At 41.8% G+C, this 26,094-nt stretch overlaps 1 protein-coding gene across 8 annotated transcripts in view; it reads right to left on the minus strand.

Moving 5' to 3' along the window:
- foxp1b (forkhead box P1b) overlaps positions 1-26,094 on the minus strand; it is a 167,108-nt gene that overhangs the window by 78,143 nt on the left and 62,871 nt on the right. For all 8 annotated transcript variants that reach the window (XM_084349393.1, XM_084349395.1, XM_084349396.1 and 5 more), the window contains one exon: positions 8,250-8,419. In XM_084349393.1, coding sequence (XP_084205519.1) covers positions 8,250-8,408 — 159 coding nt within the window. In that variant the 5' untranslated portion in view covers positions 8,409-8,419. The remainder of the gene's footprint in view (positions 1-8,249; positions 8,420-26,094) is intronic.

Consider the following 26,094-nt stretch of genomic DNA (forward strand, 5'->3'; position numbering starts at 1 on the left):
ATTCTATGAAGTTTTTAAAGTAGTGCTCTCATTAAAAATGAATAGGCCCTGCGCTTGAATGTTTTCCCAAGAGGAATTGTGCATCCTTAAGTCTATCCCTAATAAATTGGGTCAGATTGGCTATCCTTTAAGAATAGCTGCTCCTTAAATTGGCATTATTATTCAACTAAATGTAAACATTCCATTCGGGTGAAGAAAAGGCTTTTGTTGAAACAGCGTTTTGACAATGGCTATTAAAGCCAGTCATGTCTGAGCGTGTACTTTCCCGACCACAGTCTCCTGGGGCCCTGTTAAAACGGTTACTTATTTACAACACTAAACACACAAGTTGTTCAGCTAAACAGCGCAAAATTACCCTGTGTGCCTCTGTGTGTGTGTTTGCATGTGTGATGGTGTGTGTGTGCGCGTCTTGATGTGGAGCATTCAGAAGCAGTTGTTGGCACTACTTTAAATAAAACATTGAGGATGCATTAGTCCTCTGGCTAGCCGAGGCCTCTCTCTCTAAGCCATTTAATACTGAACTGACGCAGACGTGTTTCCCTGTCTGCCTCCAGCCAGCTGCTTCAGACACCTGCTCAAAGTTTAGAGTTGCCCACTTCAGCACAAACACGCAGACCGTGGCCATCAAAGACCATCCGGGCGCCACACAACGAGAGCCACTTCACTCTTTCCTAATGATACCAGCATACACTTGCATCATTTACATGGGAGGCATTTGTACGTGCACAAGTCTTTGAGAGGTTTCCTCAACCACTGATTTTCCACAGGGACATACAATATAACAAGCCCTCAAGATGGACAATGCAAAGCCGGTCTTTCTCTGATTATGTTTACACGCACACACAAGAAATGAAATTAATATGAGAAATCACTTCAGGATTTGAAATCAAACGATGCATTTACATGCTCAGCAATCATCAGTTTGTATGCAACTGATAGGTGATCGGAGACACTTTGAAACAAATATTTCTTAGCCAATATGTTATATAAAGAACTGGCTCGGTGATGTGATTCTAGAGTAGTGAGAGGTTTGCTTGTTTAGTTTTAGCACTGAATTGAGCACGCAGTGACTGGACAGACTTAAGACTGTGAGCACAGTTTCTTCCTCACTATGAGTTTACATTTAAACTTCTTAAAAATGTTGCTTAGATATCCATCTTTGTCAAATATGCAAATGCATATGTATGCAAATATGCACCGTAAACTGATGAACGGTGGGCGAAATGATCTCTTTCCTACCTAAACTGAAAAGAGATCTTTTCGTCTCCACATTGACTCATGCTCACATCACACGACATAGGTAGTTTACCTGTATTTAATGTTCTCCAACGAGTTTGCAGCTTAGAATAGTGGTTTGAGAACAACCAGGCTGTGTCTGACACACTTCCTGACTGCTATTTTGATGTTTGCAACCAAAAACGAAGAAAGAGGAAGAGATTTCCTTGTTGTTTTGGTATTTCAGTGCAGATGGAGATAGACTGAGTGATTGCCATGGTGTGTCCATACTCTTGACTCCTTAACCAGATACAGGAAACATATGTATTTGTTTATTTAAAAGGTCTAATAGATAGTTGATTGTTGAGTCTCATTCCGAACTCGTCAAATATTGCGATTTGGGCTGCTGGGTTGGGCCGGCCACCAACCCAAAGCATCACTATCAACAATCCACAACCTTAAAAATTGGACCTCTAATTTTCTGGAGTTCAGGTTCATCTTTATGTGTGTAATTTATTTTTCGTTAGTTTTTTTTTTTATATATAATAAGGACTGTTGAATCATGGACTTTGAGCAACGCTGTAATTAAATTACGTTAAACCCGTCGAGTAGATGTGATCGGTGTGTCAGCTGTATCTGGACTCATTTCACTTCAGATTGAAGAGCAAATCAAACAAAGACGATCTTTGATGACCTTCGTTAATTAAACGTACAACAGCAGAATATTTCACTGATTATGAAACAGTCTCAGTTTAATACTAATGTCTCTATATGAATTACATAAACAAACACGATCATCAGCCAGATGACTATTTCTGTATAGTTATTACAGTCGGATTATAGTCTGTCGCATTCCAACTCATTGGGGTTGGGTAAGTCATAAAACCAAACCATCTTTAATGGCAGAGGGCTGAGGGTGAATTAAGGAGTCTCAGTCTGTGAAAAGAATCGTAAAAACAGAAAATGTTACAGCAGTAACACAAATCAGTCTTCATCAAACATTGTTTTGGTAAATAAAGGAGAGCTTTAATTCCAGTAGGTCTATTAAGTGCCATAATAACATAATCATATGTTTTTTTCTTTTTGAACAAATGGAAACTTAGATGTGATGAGTGTGTGTGTGTGTGTGGCCAGTGTGTGTGTGTGTGTGCATCCATTCTTATTACCACAACGTCGAACAACTCCTGTGATCCCCCTCCTGCTGCCCACATAAGCAGGGTGTGTAAACAGGATGTCGACCGGAGCAACAGTCAACTATTTTAAACTATGGCTTCAGCACACATGCAACCTGTGCTTCATCTCCTCCCAGTTGGGGAGCGGCGGCTGGAGGTAGACTCAACAAAATGGATGAGTTCATACGCCGGCTGTCTTGGAAGGCATCCATAAAACAAAGCAGAGAGGTGCTGGGTGGTTTACCTCCCAAAACCCCGCTAACAAAACCTGAGTGACAAAAGGATTTGAAAAAGTTGCACCTAGACTAAACAGATCGTCCTCCCGATAAAACAAATGCATGCAACTGTGTTTAAAACAGCAATATGATTCAATTGAGAGACGCTTAAGCCTGAGTAAAAACACTCCTGATATTTTCTGAGGCGCAGCCTGTGTTTTTTCTTTCCTTTTATAATTATTTCCCTCTTTTTTCGACATAGCAGCGCATCACTGTTCAATTTTCACCTCCATCTGTGTGATTATTAATCAGATCACACATCAATTGCCAGAACCAGCAAAGAAATTCAGCCTGTAATAAAACTGTCATGTGCTGTGGTATAAAGACAGATGTTGCCAGTTGTGTGATAACATAATTAAACTGTTCTGTGAGGGATTCCATAAAATTATTCAAATTGGACGAGCACTATCATTTTACCAATAAAGCAATTTAGGGCAATATGCAGTGTCATAACACTGATGTTATCCTCTCCGCCAGATTTTCCAATAAGTTGGAGCCTGTGCTTGGCCTCCTGTGACAATATGAACAGTATACATGGAGATACCTGAGAGCTCCTAGAGATGAAGGAGGAACACTTTGTGGACTCGCTGTGATCCGCTCTGTGTGTGTGCGCGAGCTAGACGACATGGCTCAGGAGGGAAGCACACATTCAGAAGGATAATGCACAACAGCTTTTGGTCAAAAAGCACCCAAGGCAAAGGAGCCTTTTATCACACGTGTCAAATATTCAGGACTGTGCTGCACAGATATATAGTTCTGTGGCAGAGCAAATACACAGATACAGGCAGGAATTTAATTCAGAAGTGCGATGATAAGTCCGCGTACTCCTTGTGAAACACCGTATTTCAATCCAGGCATAGCACTCTTGCCCTCAGCTCTGCGGCAGAGTACATGCCGATTAGCAGAGATCTGAGGCAGGAGCCGCTCTCTGACCTCCTCTCTGACCTGACGCTGTTAACTCCCTCAGTCTGACCATTAGCCCATAATGTGGACTGGACGGCAGAAAGCAGCAGGCCCTGCACTGGCAGGCATAGCCTTTAGCCTCTCTATTCTGTCTGAGCATGCATGTGTTTATGTGTACTGTATATCTGTGGGTGTGCACCTGTCTGAGTGCACTGTGATAGCGAGGCTTATCATCCGGCACTTCCCCCCCTGAAGCTCGGCAGAACGTGGCTCGGTGACGGTGGCTAAGACGTGCATTTCCACCTTCTCGAGCCTCCGCGAGAGACCGTGTAAGCCTTGCATTATGCAAACAGGAAACCTGTGCCCGCTCAGCTCTTTCTGCGGCCACCGTTCTGCGTGTCATTCTCTCCTCTCTGCACACGCAACACGTCGGACACCTCAACCACACAGGCAGAGGCTGAAGAAGAAGAAAAAATAATTGGCTGGCCTTATCTTGCGATATGTGACAAAGCTTTAAAGGCACTTGTTTTACAAAGCAGACTGGATGGATGTGAGTGCAATAAAAGAAAAGCAATTATTCATCACTGTTTTTTTCTTTTGAGACATTGTTGGGGTATATTTGTACAGTATCACTGAGAGGAAGAGACAGACTGATATTTTAGAAATCGCTTGATTAAAAGGGGCTCTTCTAAAAGACAGGATATTAATATTTAATGCTCTACAGTTGTATCAGTTGAACCAAATTTTAAGTGAAGGAATCACTTGCATGGTTAAACATGTGAGATGTTATAAATGCGTTGCTGAAATTGACCATATATCACAGGAAATATGTGCTGAATGTCCCGAAGACAGCGAGTCCCTGACATTATCATTGCGTGTTTATTAGGCCACAGCTACACAACACAGCTTCCTGTTGCAAAATCGTTCAAATCACAAAACAGGTTATTGCCCAACACCCCCTCTTTCATACTATTGTTTTTGTTGTGTTTTTCTCTCCTAAAGTATCTTCACTTCCTCATGAGAATAACGTTAAAACCACAACTTCTGCAACACAAACAAAAACAAAGAGAAAGCAAACATGTTCTGGGGCAAACACAAAGAAAAAAATTAGATTCATGTTTTGTTTTTTTCCTTTTAAAAGTAGATACTCATGTATTATACACAAGAAACTGCCTGAAGAACAAACATTTAGAACACTCAGACCTCTAGCCATTACATCACAACATATATCTCTTTGAGTTGCTCAAAAAGTGAAATGTGTTAAATTTCCACAGAATCTTAGAGAAAAGCGAGAGAGACGGCGCTTTCTTTTCATCCTCCCTTCTTAACAAACAGTGTTTGACTTACTAATAGAGATGCTTAAACCAAGCTTATGGTCCACTTCCCCCAAATCTGACTAGTCCACAAGATGAATTCCCCTGTCAGAATCAAGATGATCAAACAGATTACAATTATTTCATCCCCCATCTTTATTAATGAGGACTGTCTTTCATAGTTATGTTCCCTAATAAGAATAAATGATATGCCACTGCCAGGTTTGTTGTTCCTGCTCACTCAGGGGACTCTCAGACATGTGCACTTTGAGTCTTGAGAAGATTTTAGATTGATTTTTGCATCACCTAAAGGGGTAATAGCATCTTGGATGTTGTGGAGAACAAAGAATGCAAAAAAAAAGAAAAGAGAAACCCTCAGTGTGTCAGTTAGAGGCGTATTAGTGCAAGCCGCAAATAAAACTTAAAAGAAAAGACTGTGAAATGCCACAAAAGTAAAAAGTTATCAAGTAATTGAGCGAAGATCGTAATGCCCTGGGGACAATTAACATGGTTCATGGTGCATGAGTGAAAATCCTGGGTTAGTCTAATGGGAGAATAAAAAGACTGCCTGCCTGCCTTCCCAGTAACACTACACTGGTAAGTAGCCTATCAAAAGCCCAGTGTCACGAGCTGAGAGTGAGACATCTCGTCCTTCGTCCCCATCCATGCGCCATTTATCACACACAACAATTAATACGCCTCCCTCTGTTTCAACTCCAACCGCGGGCCGCAGAAATTAACCAGTGGATTTGTTCAAAAGGCATAAAGCACAAAGCGTCTGCTATTTACTACGTAGGAAGCACAGGGCAGAAAATGCATCTGTAATACATTGAATTGGGAAGGAGGGAGTTTTTCCTTCCTTTAAATGTCAGGGCAGATCCTGGAGAGTAATGGTTCTTTTCTGGATGACTAGAAAACGGACCATGCTTGGCCGACTAGCTCTATTCTAGCGGGGAGGCTTTATTTTCATCCCTTCTTGGTGTCAAGTGCACATCCATGACACTTTTCTTTCCCTCTCTGCGTCAATTCATCAAAGTTGTAACCCTGTTGTCTTTGCAGAGCGAATCAGAATGTGCCCCTGGCAAAGAATGAAGGAAAAGTCAACAGGAATTAGGTTTCAGTGCAACTGTTTACTCAACTGTGGCCTGCAGTTATTGAAATTTTATCCATGGTTTTGTGTGACTACTGCAGTAATGAATTCAGTATGGCTGTGATTTTCTCACTGACGACATGCTCATTTTGAGCTGGAAAAAAAGATGGGTGGGAGGTGGGCTCTGGGACTCTGGTCTGGATCCGGACCTGGGTGAGTGGAGATGAAGAGCAGATCTGGCGGAGTCTAAAGGCCTAACACTGAGACTGAAGAGCAGGACGCACGCTGACACACCCGTTTTACTTACTGATCAGCTTACACTTCTTAACTGCTGTGTATTCCAAAACTGTACCACTCAAAAATCCAGTGTGCAGAATTGAGGGGGAGTAAGGGGCAGAAATGGAACATAATATTCATAATTATGTTGTCATTAGTGTTTAATCGCCCAAAACAAAGAACTGTTGTGTTTTTGTGGCCTTAAAATGAACCTTTTATATTTACAGAAGGAGCGAGTCCGTGGAGTCTGCCATGTTTCTACAGTAGCCTGGAGGGCCTTTCACGTTTTTCTGTGTTTTTAATGGCAGGTTTAGTAGAGGTTGAGACGGGGGGGATTCAGTTGGTTGGTGAAACCTCACCGCTAGATGCCGCTAAATCCTACACACTGGACTTTTCATACCCTGAAAAACAGGGTTGCAGCTTACAATTATTTTCATTACACATTGGTCTGTTGATTATTTTCACAATTAATAGATTAATGGTTTGGTCTATAAAGAGTCAAAAAATTGTGAAAAATGCTCATCACAATTTCTCAGAGCCCAAAGTAACGCATTCAAATCACTTCATATGTCCAGCCAATAGTCCAAAACCTTAAAATTCATCATCATAAGTGACAAAGACAAGCAGCAAATTCATTTGAGAAGATGGAATCAGCAAACGTTTGACATTTTTGAGATTAAAAGATTATCAGAGTAGTTGGTAACTAATTTTCCTTCGATTGACTTATCGATAAACTGACTCATTTTTGCAGCTCCACTAAAAGTGTGATTAACACAGGCACACACCATGTACTTCTATCACATCTGGCCTGTATTGTACATATGTTTGCCCCTCTACCATTTATCTATACATCTATCTAATCTAAATTAAACAAAGCTTGGGTAAAAAGGGGGAATAATTAAAATATATCATAATGTAAATGAAATCACTTATGAGGTCACATTACTATTCAAGTGATCTATAAGTAGGGTTGAGCATTATAGTTGAAATTAATGACTTTTCTGATTATCACTACATTGTCCTGCATATTATGTCAAGTGACTTTTCAAAATGCTGAGCTATTTAGGGAGAATGTGTCAAACTTCCTGTTGTCATAATGAGATATGACTGAATTTGCTGTTAATCATCAGTTCTGACAACAGAATTGTGTATCACAGTGCTACAATATCCTATCATCATAACATCGTGATGATTCTGCTGAAAGATGACAAATGATAATAGTGAATTATAGCCCGGCTCTATATGTTACAGTGCCACAGCCCACATGCAGCATGGAGCTGCAGCATTGTTGCCCTCCCTGTACAAACGCTGATGGATGTGCTGTGACAACAGACGGCGGCGCAGCGCCTGTGCATCATCACCAAACAGCTCCTGACAACAACCCTGGTCGTCCTGTCGGATAGACCGAGATAGCAGAAGACACACTGATCTTTTCAATGTTGTTTCCTTAAACACGCTGTCGTGTGCCACACATAACGCTGACACCGACAGAAAGAGCTTGTCTGTTTGCCTCAAGTCTGAGGCGCTGAAAATGTTTTGGGCTCCGTCGACGAGAACGCCGGCGTGCATCTCCACACCTCATTGGCGAACGCCTCCGAGTGTGGCATTAGTTGTGAGTGTGAGGTGTGTTTACAATGAGCCAGGGGAAAATGCTGTCATCCTATTGGACGTCATGGTTTCTTAACTGTCTACAAAATCCTGCGGCACCTACATACTTTAAATATGTTGGAACAGCGCGATAAATATTTGACCAACATGCAGATGCTGCATGCCTAGATAAACACGCTCACAACCAAACACAATCACAAGGAGAGAGCACTTCTCCATCTTTAAATATTCAGAAAGGGCCTCAATATACATAAATAATAATAATAATGTGTTTATGTACTCGATGTACTTTGAGGTGGAATTAAATATTAAGCGGCACTTTAAGAGGGGGGGTTGGGCCTGCTGTTGACATGGCTCCATGAAGTGAAGGCAGGTGTGAAAGGGGGGAATGGTCTACCTGGTGCTGCTGGAGATGCAGGAGGTCAACGGCTGTCACCTCCATTGACGGCGTGGCACTCTTGGGTCGCCCCTCCCTGGACCCGCCCTCCACGCTGGCTCCTCCATTTTGACTGGCTGGTCCGTTGCTCGTCGCCTCCGTCCCAGATTCTTGCATCATGACTTAAAAACCTGAGAGAAGAGAGAAAACAGGGACAGAGAGAAACAGCTGTTAAAACACACAGCAATGAGGTCGCATGTTAACTCCGGGCCAAACTATAAACATCTGTCACATCCTTCCCACACAATTTCACTTTTATTGCAGGTTTCCCTGTTGGTTTGTGCCTCGCTGTGTCTTGTTTGTTTGCTTGCTTGTAGCATATGCAATGAGGCAAATGCACACGCTCTCACAGACAGCTTCTCCACAGAATAATGAAGCGCTCCTTTGTTTAGTCTTTTTTTCCCGATCCTATGACATGTCCATACTGGGCTGGAGAAGACCGAGAGGGACTCAGGTTTTGTTTGTGTTCTCCATTATGGGGCATATGCCGGGGTGCGGTGGAGGGGTCGGGGTCTACGGCGCACATCGGAGCGGAGAGGAACCCAACCTGAGTTGAGTGAGAGCAGAGGAGCCCAAGAAAACACTGGACCTCCAAAACAAAACACTTTCTATGGAAATGGATATATTTACTTGCATGGCTCCCAGAAGAACCACGGCAGAATGGCTTTTTAATGGGAAACAGGGAGACTTTGTGAGGCCTGCCAAAGGATCTCCATGAGAAACATTCAATCTGAGGCCGTGGAGAAAAAACAAGTCAAACCCTTCAGGGGTGCTCAATTAACACCAAAATGTATGTCTGAATATAAATAAAACCCTTTGAGCTGTTGGAAAAATGTTGTTTTTCATAAGTTTATGTAACTCAGAAGGATAATATACTAATTACAGCTCCAAGATTCATCAATTAATTGACTATTTGGAAAACGAATTCATCAGTTTGAGTAATTACGAGGGAAAAAGTCAAAATTCTCTGATTCCAGCTCCTTAAATGTGAATATTTTCTGTTTTTTTTACTCCTCTCCAGTAAACTGAATATCTTTGGGTTGTAGACAAAACGAGACATTTGAAGATGTCAATTTGAAACATGCATCAACATTTTATAGACCAAACAACTTATCTATTAATCGAGAAAATAATAAACAATGAAAATAATCATTAGCTGCAGTCCTAGTACTTATATTTATACTAATAGTGTCAAATATGAATACACAGATATTTTCTTACAGGTCACATCCATTTTGAATACATAAAAGCCGGACAGACATGCCCCCTCCCAGTCTCTCTGGGGTTGAGTGCTGGTGACTCTGGTGCATATCTGCGCCCGTACTCCGCAAATCAGTGGAATGATTTACAGCTATTGTGCGCTGGTCGCAGGCCTCAGTGGCGCAACGCGACTAGCCTCCCAATTCCAGGGCAGTTAATGAAGCTGACCAAGTCAGGCAGAAGCGAATTAACTTGGCTGATTAATTATTTATATGAAGCAGAATAAATGCCTTTAAAACACTGGGCCTCATCATGAAAGAAGGTGAAAATGGAACTAAATGCAGATTTATGGTGTTGCATTTAAGGCGTGTAATAGGAGGGCCGATGCGAATTAATATGTGCTCAACTACACGGGCACGGAGTCTCCAGAGATCCAGATCTAAACAAGATGCAGACACACACCCAGACACCGCGGGGACACACACTCAGGCTGACAGATAGGAAATTGAGGTTGACAACTTGTCACATAAGAATATTTACAGAGCACAGGTGAGATAATAATCTAGGAATGGGATGATTAAAAAATAAACAGCACTATGAGCAGCACTGCTGCTCCCAGCTCGGTGTCTTCAGTAGCAGTTGAGGGCTAAAACAGAACCAGAGTGAAACTCTACAGTTCACTCTGGTTTACATGTCCTCTCCTGTAGAAGCCCTCTTTGCAAGAAGCATATCCGAGTGAGTCATCTGACACTGTGGCCTGTGCCGGTTCAGTTGTGTGTCACAACGCCCCCACACTCAGGGGCCTGTCTGAGCAGCTTGGACCCGGCCTACAGGCCCCGTTCTTTGGGCTGGGGCTAGAGCTGGCCCCCCTCTCTCCCTCCAGACAGATGTTGACCCGGCTCACCCCTCCAGTCTGGCACGGCCTCGCTCCATAATGGGATTTTCTAAACAAGGAGTGAGCAAGAGAAATACTGTGGGATGGGATGCAGCCAGCCACGACTCCATCTACAGGCCCTTGCTCGCACCAACTCCCCTTCTGAGACACCAATTAGAAACACACATTCTCGGGGCGAAATTAAATGCCATTTGAAATAAACCATGGGCTGACGTTATTCGCCCCCACTTCTCTTTCAAATAAAAGACATTTTTTCCACATGCAGAACAAAAAGAGGGGCCTGCTTTCTTTTTTCCAAAGCTACATAAAAAAAGGGGGTGGGGGGTAATGGCTATTATACATGCACTGTCATTCCATGCAAAATTTTCATAATTATAACGGAAAGGCGTAAATTTCCAAATGCATGGCATCTCCAAAAGTAATCAAGAGAATGAGCCGCGGGGCTATTTTAATGTATGCAAAACTAGTGACCCACAATAAAGGAGAGAAAGGGCCACAATGAATGCAAAGTAATGCGCGCATGCTTGGAACCGGCACTGATGAGGGGATGGCTAAAATTAACACCCAATTAATTTTCGAATTGACAAACAAATGAAACCCATAAATCTACTTTCTCATTAATTTCGCCACAGAATAATTCAAAGCTGCAATATCATGAGCGAAAAAATTGGAGGAAAAAAGAAAATGGAAAATGGGCATTATCCATCATAAATATCAAGCAGATAGGAAAGAGCCTTATTAGAGAGTTGTGCTGATAACAATGTTAATCTAGGGAGCACTGAGGCAGGGACGCCGTCATCAGCCGGGGCATATGGGCCACGTGACCTGGCCCCGTGTTTGTTTATCTATCTATTTATTTTCACTTTGCTCAGGGGATAGCCTCGTCTGGGATGACTCAAAAAGCTCCAAGATTTTCCATCCGTTCCATTTATATGAATTCAGCTGTAATTATGGGTCAAGAGTGCTTCTAAAAGGGGTGCAGTTACTGGGGTTAAAAACATATGTATTCATTCTCCAGACACAAACATTTCAACATAACACAACACACAAAAGGAGACATGAGGGAAAAAAACTCCTTCTTGTTATTAATGGAGCATGTCAGGCCTTTTTTTTTTTTTCTTAGCTGGAAAAAAAAAGTTTTAAAAAGAATCAAAATGATGGAAATTCCATGAGATCAAAACAAAGCAACAACAGTGTAGAAAAGAACTGGCTGTGCTTTTGATTATTAGATGCCTGTCTGTTCTTCGGGGGGGAGTTGCTTGCAAAACAAAACAAGTGTTTGGAACAAACACTGGATAATAAAAAAGGTCAGAGTTTCTGTTTGTTTACAGTTTGTTTTGTTTTCCCAGCCTCAAATATGGGCAGTACAGTACAAACAAGAGTCACATGTGTCTCCCACCTGACCAGACAGGTTGAAGGTTAAGAACAGCCGGCGGCCAGAGCTCATCAACCCTGCCTCCCCCGCCTCCCTCACTGGAAATCTAATGCCTGTCCCCCTGTCATGCTTGCCTGGAATTCAACAGCTCAAACAAGTCAGCAGTCGATTCAAGGTAGGGTCGGCCCGCGCAGCTGTGCTCTGACCCGTCTTCGTGTTCTGTTTTTCTTTAATGCTCATGACAGTAAAGCCTCGGCGGCCACCTGCTTCGGTTGGCCAAGTTCTCACACAGCCCTTGTTTACACAAGCACACAACAAAAGCACAACATTTCTTGGGCGGGAGATAAAGACACACCGAGGAGGAGACAATGGGGAGAGGTTCAATTTAGAGCTGTTTAGGTTCAGCTCGGTTGCTAGACTAGACAACACATCAGCTCGTAGCGAAGGTGCAGCAACAGAATGCTTCTCAAGGTTTGTCTTGTGTTCTGATGTATTTTGGCTCCTGATTCGAGGGAAAAGTCAGAAGACAAACACGAGCTGTATGTTAAATAATCCATTATCACAGCCCTTATCGCTGATAACAAACCACTCCGTCTCTTGGAAACATCCAGCGGACAACAGACACAGAAATTGGGCTTAATCCCAAAAACCTTTCCAAAGTGCAGTCCCACACCCTTCCACGTATTATCTGCAAAAATGGGCCTTCTGCAAGCCAGAACCACCTTTATTTGTTCAACTAACCATTATTTTCCATTGTTCATTAATCTGTCAACCATTTTCTCGAGGAATTGATTCATTGTTTGATCTATAAAATGGCAATAAAAGGTGAAAAATGTCGATCAGTGTTTGCCAAAGTTGAAGAAAGACATCCTCAAATGTCTTGTTTTATCAACAACCCAAAGATATTCAGTTTACTGTCTTAGAGGAGTGTTAAGGGTAACGTACTACAAAAGTAACACATACATAATGAGTAGTTTAATGCATTTCTAATGGAATTTTGGGAATATTATTACAGTCACTATGTCCATTTACATGTTACCAACTGAAATTAAGTGTGTCTTAATGTTTTTTAAACATTTATCCACACCACACCACTTCCACCACCAGAAAAAATATCTGTCGAAGAAGAATTGTGTTGGTGAAGTGCCAAAATGGCAGCCGAGTCAGTCTTTAGGTTTGGGGTATACATACGTTTTCAAGTATTCATGAGTTTTGGTGTGGATTCAGATAAAGGGACAGATCCAGGAACTATTTCTCACCTTCTTTAACATTGCGAGATAGGACATCGTCCTTCATTTCTCAGAAAATAATGCCTGGACCTTGATGAAAAAAAATGGGTGTATTTAGATGGCTGGTATCTACATATGATTGAGTACAATTTCATGTGAACCTGAGTACAAATATGGATCTAGTGGATTTAAATATGCTACATTGGATCGATTCAATTAAAAGTGCCAGTTGAGCCTTGGTGGAGGTTTGCGCTCTACTGAGTGTCATCCTAATCACACTTGTATCCTTTATCTGCCTGCCCATCTCTGTGTCCGAGTCTATTCGTTTATTTAAAAAAGGTCTAGGCTATTTAATTCTATATCATCATCGCACTATTCTTATGAAAGCGGGCAGTTTTCATACATAGTGGTAACCACTGCACTGTGAATGCACAACTGGGCTGGATCTTTGTAATAAACTGCAATAAACTTGAGCTTCTGTGCTTTACCTGCTATAAAACAATATGACCCTCTTCCATTTTTTTAATGCCTGGTTGTACTTCTGCAGCTTTATAGGTCAAAGTCATGTAAAAATAGTGTAATCAGTAATGCATTACTCTACACAGACAGTAACGTTGAATAGTAGGTTAACACTTCTAAATGAAAGGAACTGGTAATATGTAATACATCACATTTTGGAATTAACGTGCCCAACCATGTAGCGGAGCGAAGAAACCAGATCATTTTCAAATGTAAGCAGCTGGAATTTTACTCAAACTGAATAGTCACTTAATAGTTGGCGATTAACGTAATAGTTTATAACTAATCGATGAATGGTTGCAGATATAACGACTTCAATCAGAAAGACTCAATCTGGATTTCTCTGGCCCTTCTCTGCTGCGAGGAACTAACGGCAGGGATGACATTCTGCCAAAGGAGACTTCACAGTCAGACCAAACAACCATGTAATCTTGTCAGCCACTTCAACCGAGTCACAGATAAGCAGAGCATATCTCCAGACTACTGTGACGATATAGTACGAACACGCACCCCGCCCCCTGCAACTAATACCTCCATTGAAACCCCACATCCCCGCACCACACGAGACGCACAGAGGCGTTCTCCAAGTTCTTCCCAGACCTTGTACGGGGTATAAGCAGACCACTCATGCTGGCAAACAAAGCAGCTGTTTGTTTAATATGTGATTGCTGCCATGGCTACAGTAAACAGGGGGAGCGGGTTTGTGTTTATGAACAAACACATCTCCTTGCAGGAGCCATTTAATATTAACCAGGTGGAATGATCAGCCGATTTCCTAGGTGACACTCGGGGCAGTCATAGTGTAAACAGGTTCTGGGAGGAGGGGGGAGAGAGGGGGCCAGGCTTTGGGGAATCAAGGTCGATGCAAATGCAGCTTTGGGCTAGAATAAACAGCCAGGCAGAAGTCAGGATAAACAAAAAGTCATTCTTCTGACATTTGAAGACGCATTAGGGCTGGTGTGTTGCAGCTGCTAGCGAGCCATCGAGAATGAGAACAAGATGGGCGATGGTGGGGGTGGGCAGCCGGCGAGGTGGTCTCCTATGGAAACGCATCATTGTCAAGCAAAGCAACAGAGTGTTTCTTCCAGACCCAACAAACAGTGGCGCTTCACGACGGCGCAGCGAGGAACTTGTAAAAACATGTTAAACATTTACCTCGTTCAATTATTCAGTAACTGGGTTTGTGGAAATAACAAAGGATGTCTGAGGGCTGCGTGAGCTGGCACATCAGGGAACGGAGGGAAAAAACAACAACAACATAACAGGAATTACCTGGAACTGAAAAGATAAAGATGTTATTGATCTTAAGTCAAAGTGCATGGCTTTGATTTTTTGATTTATCAGGAGTTACTCCATCGAACATTATTGTACAAAAGTATGTAGTGATTACAAACGATAAGGTAGGCAATATAGTGTAGGGACTTTCAAGCTGCATGTCACCTTGACTATAAATTTTTCATGCATACAACAACTTGCCATCTGCTGAGCTGAAGCCATCCAACAAGGCTTCCCTACCCAGAATCCATAGTTTTCCATCTCCACTTCCCCTACTGATTTCATTTAGACACCAAAAAAACAGCAAGACAGGCATAAAATATGAGCGAGGGTGCCAAACACATATTTATAACACGTTGGGATGACGGTGATAGGATTCTCAAGCATGAAATCTAGATCCAAACCCATTACTACACCATGAGCAGAGGAGTATGTGCAGTGTGGAGTATGATGATTCATATGAATATCAACCTATTATCACGCTACAAGCTCTGATAAATTAACAATCAGAAGGGTACTAGAAGGCAGACTCCAATGGAGAAGCTGAGTAGATCCATAATTTCGGAAAATACACAAACCAGTTTGTCTCCTTTGCGTGGAGCCATCTGAGAAACACCTCGGTGTAAAGGCCTGCTGTGCACAGACAATGACGGAATGTGCCAAAGTAAGGCAGGCCATGGTATTTTTAGTCCAACTAGGGCCGATAGAGACTAAGTAAATAGAGAAGTCTAATGAGTTTAAATCTGGTTGTACATGAATGGAATAGTAATTCTGGGATGTGGAGCCTCTTTTAGGAGTGGTTCGCCACACATTTTCTCCGCCGCTCTCCTTCATTTGACTTTGATAATCTCGCTCACATGTGGCTCATGCCCATTAACACGACAGCGAGAGGACAGACACCAGGAGACAGGGGGCCTCCTTTTCTGACCACGGGCTCACTACACAGAAAGAAGCAGGCACTGCTGCCCTCCAGCTCGTCTTACCAATTAGACCTGTCAAACATGCAAACCCAAAAAGACAAACACAACTTCAATCTATCAGCAGCATCCTATGGGATCTGCAAAAGCGCTTATTGTTTTACTTAAAGTGTGTCATATATTTTTAATCATTTTTACTGGAATTCATGGAAGGGTTGATCCCATGGGGTGTGGGAATGCGAACTTGTGGAGAGGAAATGTGTCAGATGCATTTTCCTGGGAAAACCAAGGTTAGCCTCGACGAACTTGTCTAATTAATATTGCGTACCTACGCAGAGAGAGGACAATATTATTAGAAGGGCTGTCTTTTGGGGAGATGTCAACTCACTGGAGTGCAAACTTCCTCTGCGAGCTGACAACATGTAGCCTAATCATTTTTTTTGGGAGGGGGGGGGGGTGAATCATCAGGACAGACTTGTGGTAAACCAACGCTCTACAAGTAAGCCGCTAATTACTGCGGAGTAAGTCATCAAGTGTGGTCGATGCATTTATTATGATTCCTCTCTCAGTAGCGTGCGTGATAACTGGAAGAAACGGTGGTGTCTGGCTTAACCCCTGCTACTTAAATGATTCTGAGCACTGTTAAATGTTTCTCTACTGACAAAAACACACAGCAGGTGTAGCTCTCCCACCTCTATTGTTTAGACTTGCTCACACAGAGATTAGCTTAAGATATTGTTTTTTCAGACGTAATATTAGTAGCATGGAGATGCAATGGCTAATTTAATTTTTTCTTCTTTTCTTGTTCAGCACTTGGAGTTGCACTTGATGTATGATCTGTGCTGTATAAACAAAGTTTGATGGACTGAGTGATCATTTCAATAGAGTCTCACCGACCACTGTCAATGCTCAGTGGATAGGGCTGCAACTCTTCAACTTTTTATTATTGATTTATCTGTTGATTATTTTCATGATTAATTGAACAATTGTTCAGTCTAAAGTTAAAAAATATATGTCTAAATAATGGCTAGCAAACTGTTCATGCAGAACATTATGATGTTGAGGTTGACCTTTGACCTTATGGATACAAAATGTCATCACTTCACCATTTTATCCTATGTGAAATTTGGGTGAAATTTTGTCATAATTAACAAATTAATTGTTGGGTTATGGCCAAAAAATGTGTTTTGTGACATTGACCTTTGACCATCAACTTGTTAAGAGTCCATCCTTGGGATCAAGTGGACGTTTGTACCAAATTTGAAGAAATTCCCTCAAAGGGGTCCCGAGATATTGAGATATTGGGATGGACGCACAACCCTATAATGCCTCGGGTCACAGCTATCGCTGGCGCGTAAACATAAAAATGTTCATCAGAATATCCCGGGACCCAAAGTGACTTCTATAAATGTCTTCTTTCATCGAACCATCAGCACAAAATCCAAAGAAGAAAGGCAAAGAAGCTGAACCTAGCAAATGTTTGACACTTTCACTTGAAAAATGACTAAAACGTTCAATCGACTATCAGAATATTTACCAATTAATTTTTGATGGACTAAATGATTAATCATCGAATCGTGTAACATTTCTGCATCATCGACTTGGCCTTTGTTGTATATTTTGTTGAGTTGGGTGCTTTCAAACCAAGAAGAGAATCGCAATTTTGGTCAAGGTAATGGTACATCTCATTTACAGATGTCACTATAACATCTGAGGAAATTAGATGATGCATCTTAAAGTAAGTACCTGACTCAAAATAACACCAATAAGACTTTTAAACATTACCTTGACCTTGAGAGTTACACAGATAGATTTTAATCAGCAGTGGTTGACCATCCTAATCCTAACTCCCATTATCCAAAGCAACTTATGTCTTTTGCTTCAATTGAGAGACACCTAGCGATAGAAATTACATACTGAGCCTTTAAGACAACAGCCATTTTGCTATTGCCGTCATTGGTATGGGAGTGGCTCTACCCATTGACCCCTCCTGCTGCCTCTGAAGGAGCACGGTACCGGGGTCGTTTAAAGCCAAAGAAGCATGTCATTATTTTAAAAGCCCCAGCCTCCCAGAGCGTGGACACAGATGGTGAAAAAGGAATGGAGTTTGTGCCTTCCATTAAACAGTTAAACTGAAGATAAAAGGCGAAGGGCTAAATACCAAAAGACCTCACATGAATTTCTGCCTTTTAATGGAATCAGGTTTTAACAACTCTTTCTTTTTGGTTAAATACAGCCCATGTCAGGAGGATGCGTCCCGCTCATAAAGCAGCACAATGACAATGTACAGTGGCACTAATACAAGGACATAGTTCATCATGACATTTTCTGCAATTCCCAACTGATTAGGGTCATTATGTTGGAGGCCTGATTTATGTTGTCATTTCCTCTCACCGATCCTGCATCAATGAATCTTAATGAATTGGTAAATAAGGGTGAAGATTACACTGTGTGACACTGCAACATTTCTCACCCTCAACGGCCGAGATTTATGTAGCCAATTAGAGACTAACAGAGAAAATTGGCTGGCAGAAAAATAATATTCTTTATGGTCCAAAATGGAGGCGCATTGGCAGTGAAGGGCAATTGTGTTGTCAGTGTAAAAGTCCATAAAGCACCCTCCAAACCCACCTTCAAAGTGTAGAGGGGAAGCCGGAATCTGTTTCCGAGCAGGGCAAGTTTCGACCATTGTGAGGCTTTTGAGCCCTGCGGCGAGCCAAAGTCCTTAACATTCACCATGGGCCACCTCGCATGTTTGATCAGCATAAATACACCCCTGTACGACAAACATGTTTACCATCTCACTGCAAACATCAGACAATCAGACGCCATGAGGTGCTGCTTCTCTAATGAAGACACAGGAGCTTTTATCAAGGCCGGCCGTGTCCCTCTGTCAGAAACATGCCTCTTTTATACACACATCAAAAAGCATTTGTACAAAGAGAAAAAGCCAAATTATTTGCTCTAAACATACAATAAGGCATTATTTTTCAATTAGTTTTTGGTGAGGGTGAAAAATCTTCGTTAAAAAACATCCAAATGCCCTTCATCTTTTTTTTCAAAGGAGGAATATGAAAATACAATCCGGTCTTTGAAGATATCTCTGATCAACACATGGAGGACGACATATACAATATGATTAGGGGCTCTTTAACTATTCCCTGGCACATCGTTATCACAAACCGTGATGGTTTTTATTTCTCGTATGCAGATTAAGGAATTTTGAAGATGATTATGCTGTTTTTGTGTATCACTACAAAGCACGAAAAGCTTGCCTGCTTATTAATACCAACTTCTTAAAAGAGCACTTAGAGTTATAATGAGAGCCTTTATGTATTACATATTGTGACTAGATTTAGTGTGAGGAAGCGGCTCTCCACATCAAACAAGCTGGCCTGCTATTAGGCACAGGGGCTGAGGGATGCTGTGTGAAAAGGAGTGGAAAATTAAAGCTGAAGCAACGCAGGAAAGGGCTTAATTTACTGGCATGTACAGTATGCAAATGAGATTACTCTCAGCTTAACTGCATCATTTATGTCCATAATAACAGCATCATCATTACAGGGCTCAAATTAAATTACACTGTAATTAGCATATCAAAGTGATTGGTTAAAGTTTAAAACAAATACCCAATTTTGTTAATGAACATCTGTAATCACCATGTAGACTCTCAGTGAAAACATCCAAAACAAATATGTGTTTTGGAGAAGGGGAGGACTATCCCTCCCAAACGTCTGTCTGTCTCTGCATGTGGATGTGTGTGGGTGTAGTGTGTGGGTGTAGTGATGTTGGTAGGATGGGGGGGTGTTTTACCTGGAGAGCTCCACACACTCAGGATATATTTCCCAAACTCCAGGAGATCAAAGATCCAATTTCCCACACTTGCCACTTCAGGAGCTCATCAATAAAATACTAATCACTTCACGCCTGATTCTGAGAATGGAGCCGCAGCCGAAGGCTTAAGGAGACTTCCATATCACCAAAGAAGAAGAAGAAGAAAAAAACACCACAGCGCTGACTGTCTTGACTGTTGTTGAATGTGCACACACTCCTGCACACACACACACACACACACACACACACACACACACACACATCATTTGCAGTCAGATTTATCCAATAGCTGTCCTGCTTTTTTCCTTGATAAACATGGCAAGTTTTAACATCTTGTGCTGGAGCCCAGAGAGCACTTCTTCAGACCTCTGACACAAATCACACACACCTTCTTCCACATGCATATGAATGAAAGTCGACCCTTTTGATGTAGCACTTTTATGGACCGCATGTTATTGATATAATTCAGAATTTATGATGGATTACATTTTTTACTTTCACAAAATGTCACCATAACCCCTTAAATACCTCTGTTTTCCACTTTCCACCACAAATATTACTGGGTTTTTTTAGATTAATTTAAGGAAAACAGTAAAAGGCAGCGGTGGTAATAGTAATAGCGGTCATAATCAGAAATGCACTCGTCAAATTTTAAAGAAGTGGCATCTTATTTTATTCATTAAGAAATCCATTAAAAGGCCTTATTCCTTGCAAGTATGTAAGAGATGTGCCTTTCAAGGTAGAGCTAGGGCAAATCCACTCCATCAGCTAATGACGGCACTCATTACACAGAGAAGCTGGCTAATGAAGGCGCGGTGGCCGGCCGATCCCCTCACCCAGCATAAAGCCCTATGAAATGCTAATATCTCACTTCTAATTAAAGCGCGCTAAGTCCAAATGCACCTTCACGGCCAGTAGCTGGCAACATAAATTTTATTTTTCAACACTACACTACACCCAGAGATGTGCCTGAGCAACATTCCATTAATTCATATTTAATACCCCCACTAGTCCTGCGTTTGCCTTGCTATCTGCCTCTCCTCTCCTTCTCTCCCCTCTCAGCTTTTACACTGTGAGCAGGCACATCATTACGCTTTCTAAGAGTAATTTTTTTTCTTTTTTCCTATTTTTTGCTTTTTGTTGGTGCACGCATTACTTTAAAGTGCTTCCAGAAATAAAAACATATGCACACAACAAGCCTTTGTGCGTGTGTCACAGGGGAAAGGTCAGGAAAAAAACAAAGAGAAAAGAGGAAAATGGGCCAGTATCGCCGCGCCGGCTGCACCTGTATACATTTACAGTGTTTACACATCTTTGGCTGTAAATATGTTTACAAGAAAAACCCGCTGCCCTTCTCAGAAACTGACCTTGAAGCCAGTAAACAACCCTTTCGCAAAGTTCATTAACGTCAAAGAGGGTACGGTCTTTCTGCTTGCATGGAAAAATAAAAAAAAAGGAAAGGTCAGTGCCATTAGCTTATCAACAAAATATAAGTGTAATGGAGCGGAAATAGGTAGGCTTCAAAAGAAGTGTGGTTTAAACTACAGTAAATGTAAAACATAACTGAATTGTGGCATTGTAATCATCCCTCGTTAAAAATGTCAACCTACAAGTCATTATTTCACCACTTCCGTTCAGCTCCCTGGGTGTGTGCTAGCCTCGCAAATATCAAAAGTCACTGTGACTCAGAATATCTATTTCATCGCTGGCCTCCTGCCAATCAGATGAAAACCATGGATCTCAAATCTTTTCCAGGAATTCAGAAAAAGTCTCTGGTTTCACTATGAATGTCTATGCATATTCAAAGAAGTCACACCGCAGCTTTGATTCAGCAAGTTCAGAACTGAATCACTGCGTCTGGTATCATCTTTATAAGAGAAATCATCATCAGTGCACGAGCAATCTGACTGTATGACTGTGCAAATAAAGGACCAGTATCTTTAAAAAGAAAAAAAGACGCTTCCTTTAACTTGCATTCATCTTCAAAATGTGTAAAATACAAATTGTTTCACGTTTAGTGCATCATTTGCCAGAGGGGAGCAGTAAAACACATGAATTTAAAGGTCAGTGTTAAGAACATATCACATGACGTCTGTTTGATCCCGGCCCAAGTATTTTCCCAAGGATTCTCTGGCTCTGTACTGTGTAAATCACGCAGTCTGACCTTCTACATTCCTCATGCTCTGTCCTCCCATTCATCCACAGGCACAGATAATTCTGGGCAAATATCATAAACGTGAGGATTTTAGGATTGAGGTGAGGCTGCCATCATCTTCCACCAACTGGGGAAAAGAAAGCCCATGCATCTGAAAGAAAACCCTATTGCCGGACTAACCTGTAGTGAGGTTGCCTGACCCTAATGCCTAATAGCCTATATGCTGAAAATCCATGGAGAATACTCCAGGACGATTGGCAATTTGAGCCAGGATTGTGATGACACTTTACCTGGGTTTTGTGTTGATAACATGCTAAACTGTCCACCTCTGCAAAAAAAAGTTGAATCTGAAATAGAAATAGAATAACATTTTTTGAACTGATGTTCCAGCAAACTTCAGAACAATTAAAATAAAAACACCACGGCCTCCAGAATGCTACATTTCCTCTGCAGCAACCCAGAGTTTTCTGAGTTCATCCAAGTATCATAAAGGCTCTCAAAGCATCGCCAAGATGTTTCCAGTTCAAACGCAGCGCCGGCTTCGGGCCAGGGCGTGACCTGCAGCTGAACCGGCCTCTGCTCGGCCACAGGGAGGAGGGCAACGGCTACTCCAAACACATCACCCCACCCCCTGATAAATAACTTAGGACTGCAAACAGAGGCCCATCAGTCAACCTCCAAATAGCTAACACCGGGACAGGGACAGAGATCGATGGAGAGAAACAGACAAAGAAAGACAGAAGAAAGACAAGAAGAGAGGGGACAGAGAAGGAGAGAGGTGGGGGTACATTGTGAGGGCATCTAACAGTGGAGAGTAGATAAATATCACACGGGAGCCTGAGCCAAGCAGCGTGGAAGGCCAAGTACTGTAAGGCTGTGAAAGCCAGGCTATTTTGCCGAGCTGTGACATTTGTTTCTTATTGTCTAAGTGGCAGCTGAAAGCGTCTCCCTGCGAGGGCCCCTCGGCTCTGCTCGGGCCCGCTTTGACAGGGAGGTAACCATATTAGGACGTGTATGGTAAAGTAAACAATAACATAGTTGCAATGAGATGGAAATTTTTCAGCTAATGGTGTTTGTCATTCCTGTTTTCAGTGCACTGGGCTGCACTGTGTTTTTTCTAGCCGGCCAGAGAGACTTTGTTTATGAAAACAACGCAGGAGCCAAGGCTAAAACCAGAGCGAAAAAAAAAACGAAGAGGGAAAGTGTAAATAAATATCAGTTTAAAAAATGCCTCTACCTTTTTCATTTGATTACATAAATAAACCCACATTTGGGTAGAAACAGCCTCTCGCTTTCCGTGTCCCTCCCAGGCCAGGTTCACATGAAGGCGGCTAAATATGAAGAGTATATTTACCTCTCCGGTTTGGCCTTCCCTCTATACAAATGCACCAGTTCACCATCCAACACTCACCACAGTGGATGAATCTGAAAACAATGGTCTTGCATTGGAAGCTAGAAAAATCCCTATCTAACACAGAAACAGAAAAGTATGGCAGTGTGACCATCTAAATAATAATTCTTATTATAAATATTGTTCATGGGGAGTAAGATGTCTATTTTTTATGCCAGCACTAATATGATACCTCCAAAACATTCAATGGTGTTTTACAACAAGCAGCTAAATAAGAACTTTATCTGAGTGAAATACAGTTGAAACTGTGGGCAAAGTTACGATTATAAAAACCGCCAAAACTCAATTTATTACAGGAGAATCCCTGGGGCAAAGTAAATCCATGTCCACATTTTTTAACTGTGGTGAACAAGTGAGTGTGCACCGTTGTCCAATAGCAAACAATCTTGACATTACTGACCTTTTAGGGAACAGAGAAGCGAAGAGTACAAAATGGAGTAAGCTATCGTAGCTTATTAACTATGTTGCACTATTCACTTTTATTCATGCTTCCCTCCACCGGAAAAGTCATGGAACAAGAGTTAATGGAACAAAAACTGTGTTAACTTAGCGATCTTTCCAACTAGCTTGTTAACTTTTGAACCTCCATCACTGACTCTTTATTAAAAAATAATGATTTACAGTTCTGAGAACAAAATGCCACAGGGGAGTAGAAATACCAGTATGGAGAAAATAGAGAGAAGTTTAGAGAGCTATTGTAACCGACCAGAGCTAGCCCAACTGGCTAGCATGTATGAAATGTACCATCTACTTCAGCCCTGCGAGTATATGTCACCAAGCTTCTACAAACTGGGGGCAGCTGCAGGGCGACACAGATGGATTTTGCCATGCAAATGTGGATTTTCATATTCAAAACGATCTGCTATAATGTGAATGTAACCTCAAGAAAAAGGTTTCAAAAGGTTTCAGTTAGCTGCATCTATAATTCTGACACAGTATTCAAAACATTTTAACATTATCCAGACAATCCAACAAGAGAGTCAGTGGGCATGTAACTGTACCAATATGTATACAATATACTGTAAAGAGCCAGAGCAATGGGCTAACTTACAAGGCTCCGTTTCCTACTAATTTCAAAGGCATGTTGATATATTTTACTCACTCTGCTTAATGTTTCACTGGTCACTTGTTCTCCTCCCTGTTCACTCCCTTTTTCATTGGCTCTAGTTTCCACAATATCTTTTCCAGGTTAAGAAAAGGCATAACCGCTTGTTTTTGGAAGTGCACGAGTGGAAAACAAAGACTCTTTTCCAGCCCTTTTGAATGATATCCTACTGCTGACTCACTGGTCAGCTATTCAAAAAAGGAGCTTTAACTCAGCGTGAAGCTGAAAAAGGAAAGTCTAACCGAGGTTCAAAGCTCACAATGTGCCGATGCTAACGTGCATTTCTATAGACGTATTATACACACGGTAAACTAAAGTCGGAAGTCGAAGTAAACGTGCAACTCCTCCACTTCTGTCCTCTCCACATGTTGACTTTCTTTGTTTGGTTTTTACCCACCTCGCTCCAGCTCTCTGTCTCTCGCTCGCTCTCAGCCTCATTCCTAATCTCACACCAAAAATGCAAGCTGTTTATTTGCGTAGGGCTGAAGCCATTCCATTAAGTAGCCCCACCAGGTGCTTTATCCCTAAAAGGGATTTGTTTTCTAAAATAAACGGAGAAAAAGCAAAGGACTGCCAAAGTGATATTTACCATGACATGACGTGATTGCAACAAAGTCAAAACTATCCAAATAAGAATCGCTGCGCCTCGGAGGAACTTTTTGGAGTCTCCTTACATAGTCAGAGACCTTCTGGAAACCGTAAACAAGTGTTCTTTTAATGTGTCATAATATAGAAATGTATGATATTGATTTTGGGAGCAGGGACAGCATGTACATATATTAAGTTACATTTGATACTCCACCAGTTGCAGTACAGTATATTGTTTTGCAGTAAAGGCAGTCTGACAGATGCCGGCCACAAAAAAACCCTCTGTATAGTCATTTTGCTCAGAAGACAACAAATCAATCCAGGTTATTAGTTCTATTTCATCTTTTCTGAGGCAGAGACACAAGGCCAAAGCTAAAAAAGAACAGCTCTGACACCTTTTCTCACTTCTGTGATTTTCTTTTCATCTCGCTGTAAGACAACTCATCTGCGGATGGAATTTGCTTACTTCTGTCACCGCAGTCAATCTCGCACAAAGGCCGTGTCACGTTAGCCGTCTGCACCTGGTAGCAGGCTGACGTTATCAGAGCTCCTCACTCTCCAAGCAGACCACAGTTTATACATCCATCGATATGTTCCAGACCAAGAGGAGACATGTCTGTTTGATGCTGATAGAAAAAGAAATTGAAACTTGCCAAACGCGTTTTCGTCCCCAAAAACATACTTTAAGTAGCTTTGAGATAACACATCTGTGATAACATTATCCGGGCAATTCTTTCTACCTCACAGCGGAAGATAACTCACATGAAAGTTGTAGGAGATGCAAGAGGAAATAAGAATGTTGCTCTGTTGGGTGACATAATGTATTCAGCATAAGGCACGCATTTAACTGTGCAACCTGTTTAGCCAGACAATACCGAGGCGGGCGATCTGCCAGAGTGTGTTCTGATAGCAGCTGATGCCGACACGGGAGCAGAGCATCAGATAGGGAAAGCAGACGGCGGCCAGGTGAGGGTGTTTAGAAGGCTTTGACACATCCTGTGATCTCAATCAACAGGAAAAGGCAGAAGCACGACGTGGCTTTATGTCTCCGCCTCGGTCTCCATTGTAACGTCTTTGTAGGGACGATAATTTTTCATTTTCACGCTGCCTTGCATCTATTCTGCCTGTCACTGTTTTTAACTACAGCAGCCAAGCTCAGAGAGTAGATTACGGCACTTACAGTGCATGAAAAACACAGCAACAAAACTGCCAGCGACAGAAAGCGTTTAACTTTCTTGCTGGAAATCTCCCCCATGTGGCACTTTTGCTACAGCGAGTTGTTTATTATGTTCCGAGCTAGGCA

The sequence above is a fragment of the Pagrus pagrus genome, assembly GCF_965226575.1.
Source record: "Pagrus pagrus genome assembly, chromosome: 3".
In the NCBI taxonomy this organism is placed as follows: Eukaryota; Metazoa; Chordata; class Actinopteri; order Spariformes; family Sparidae; genus Pagrus; species Pagrus pagrus.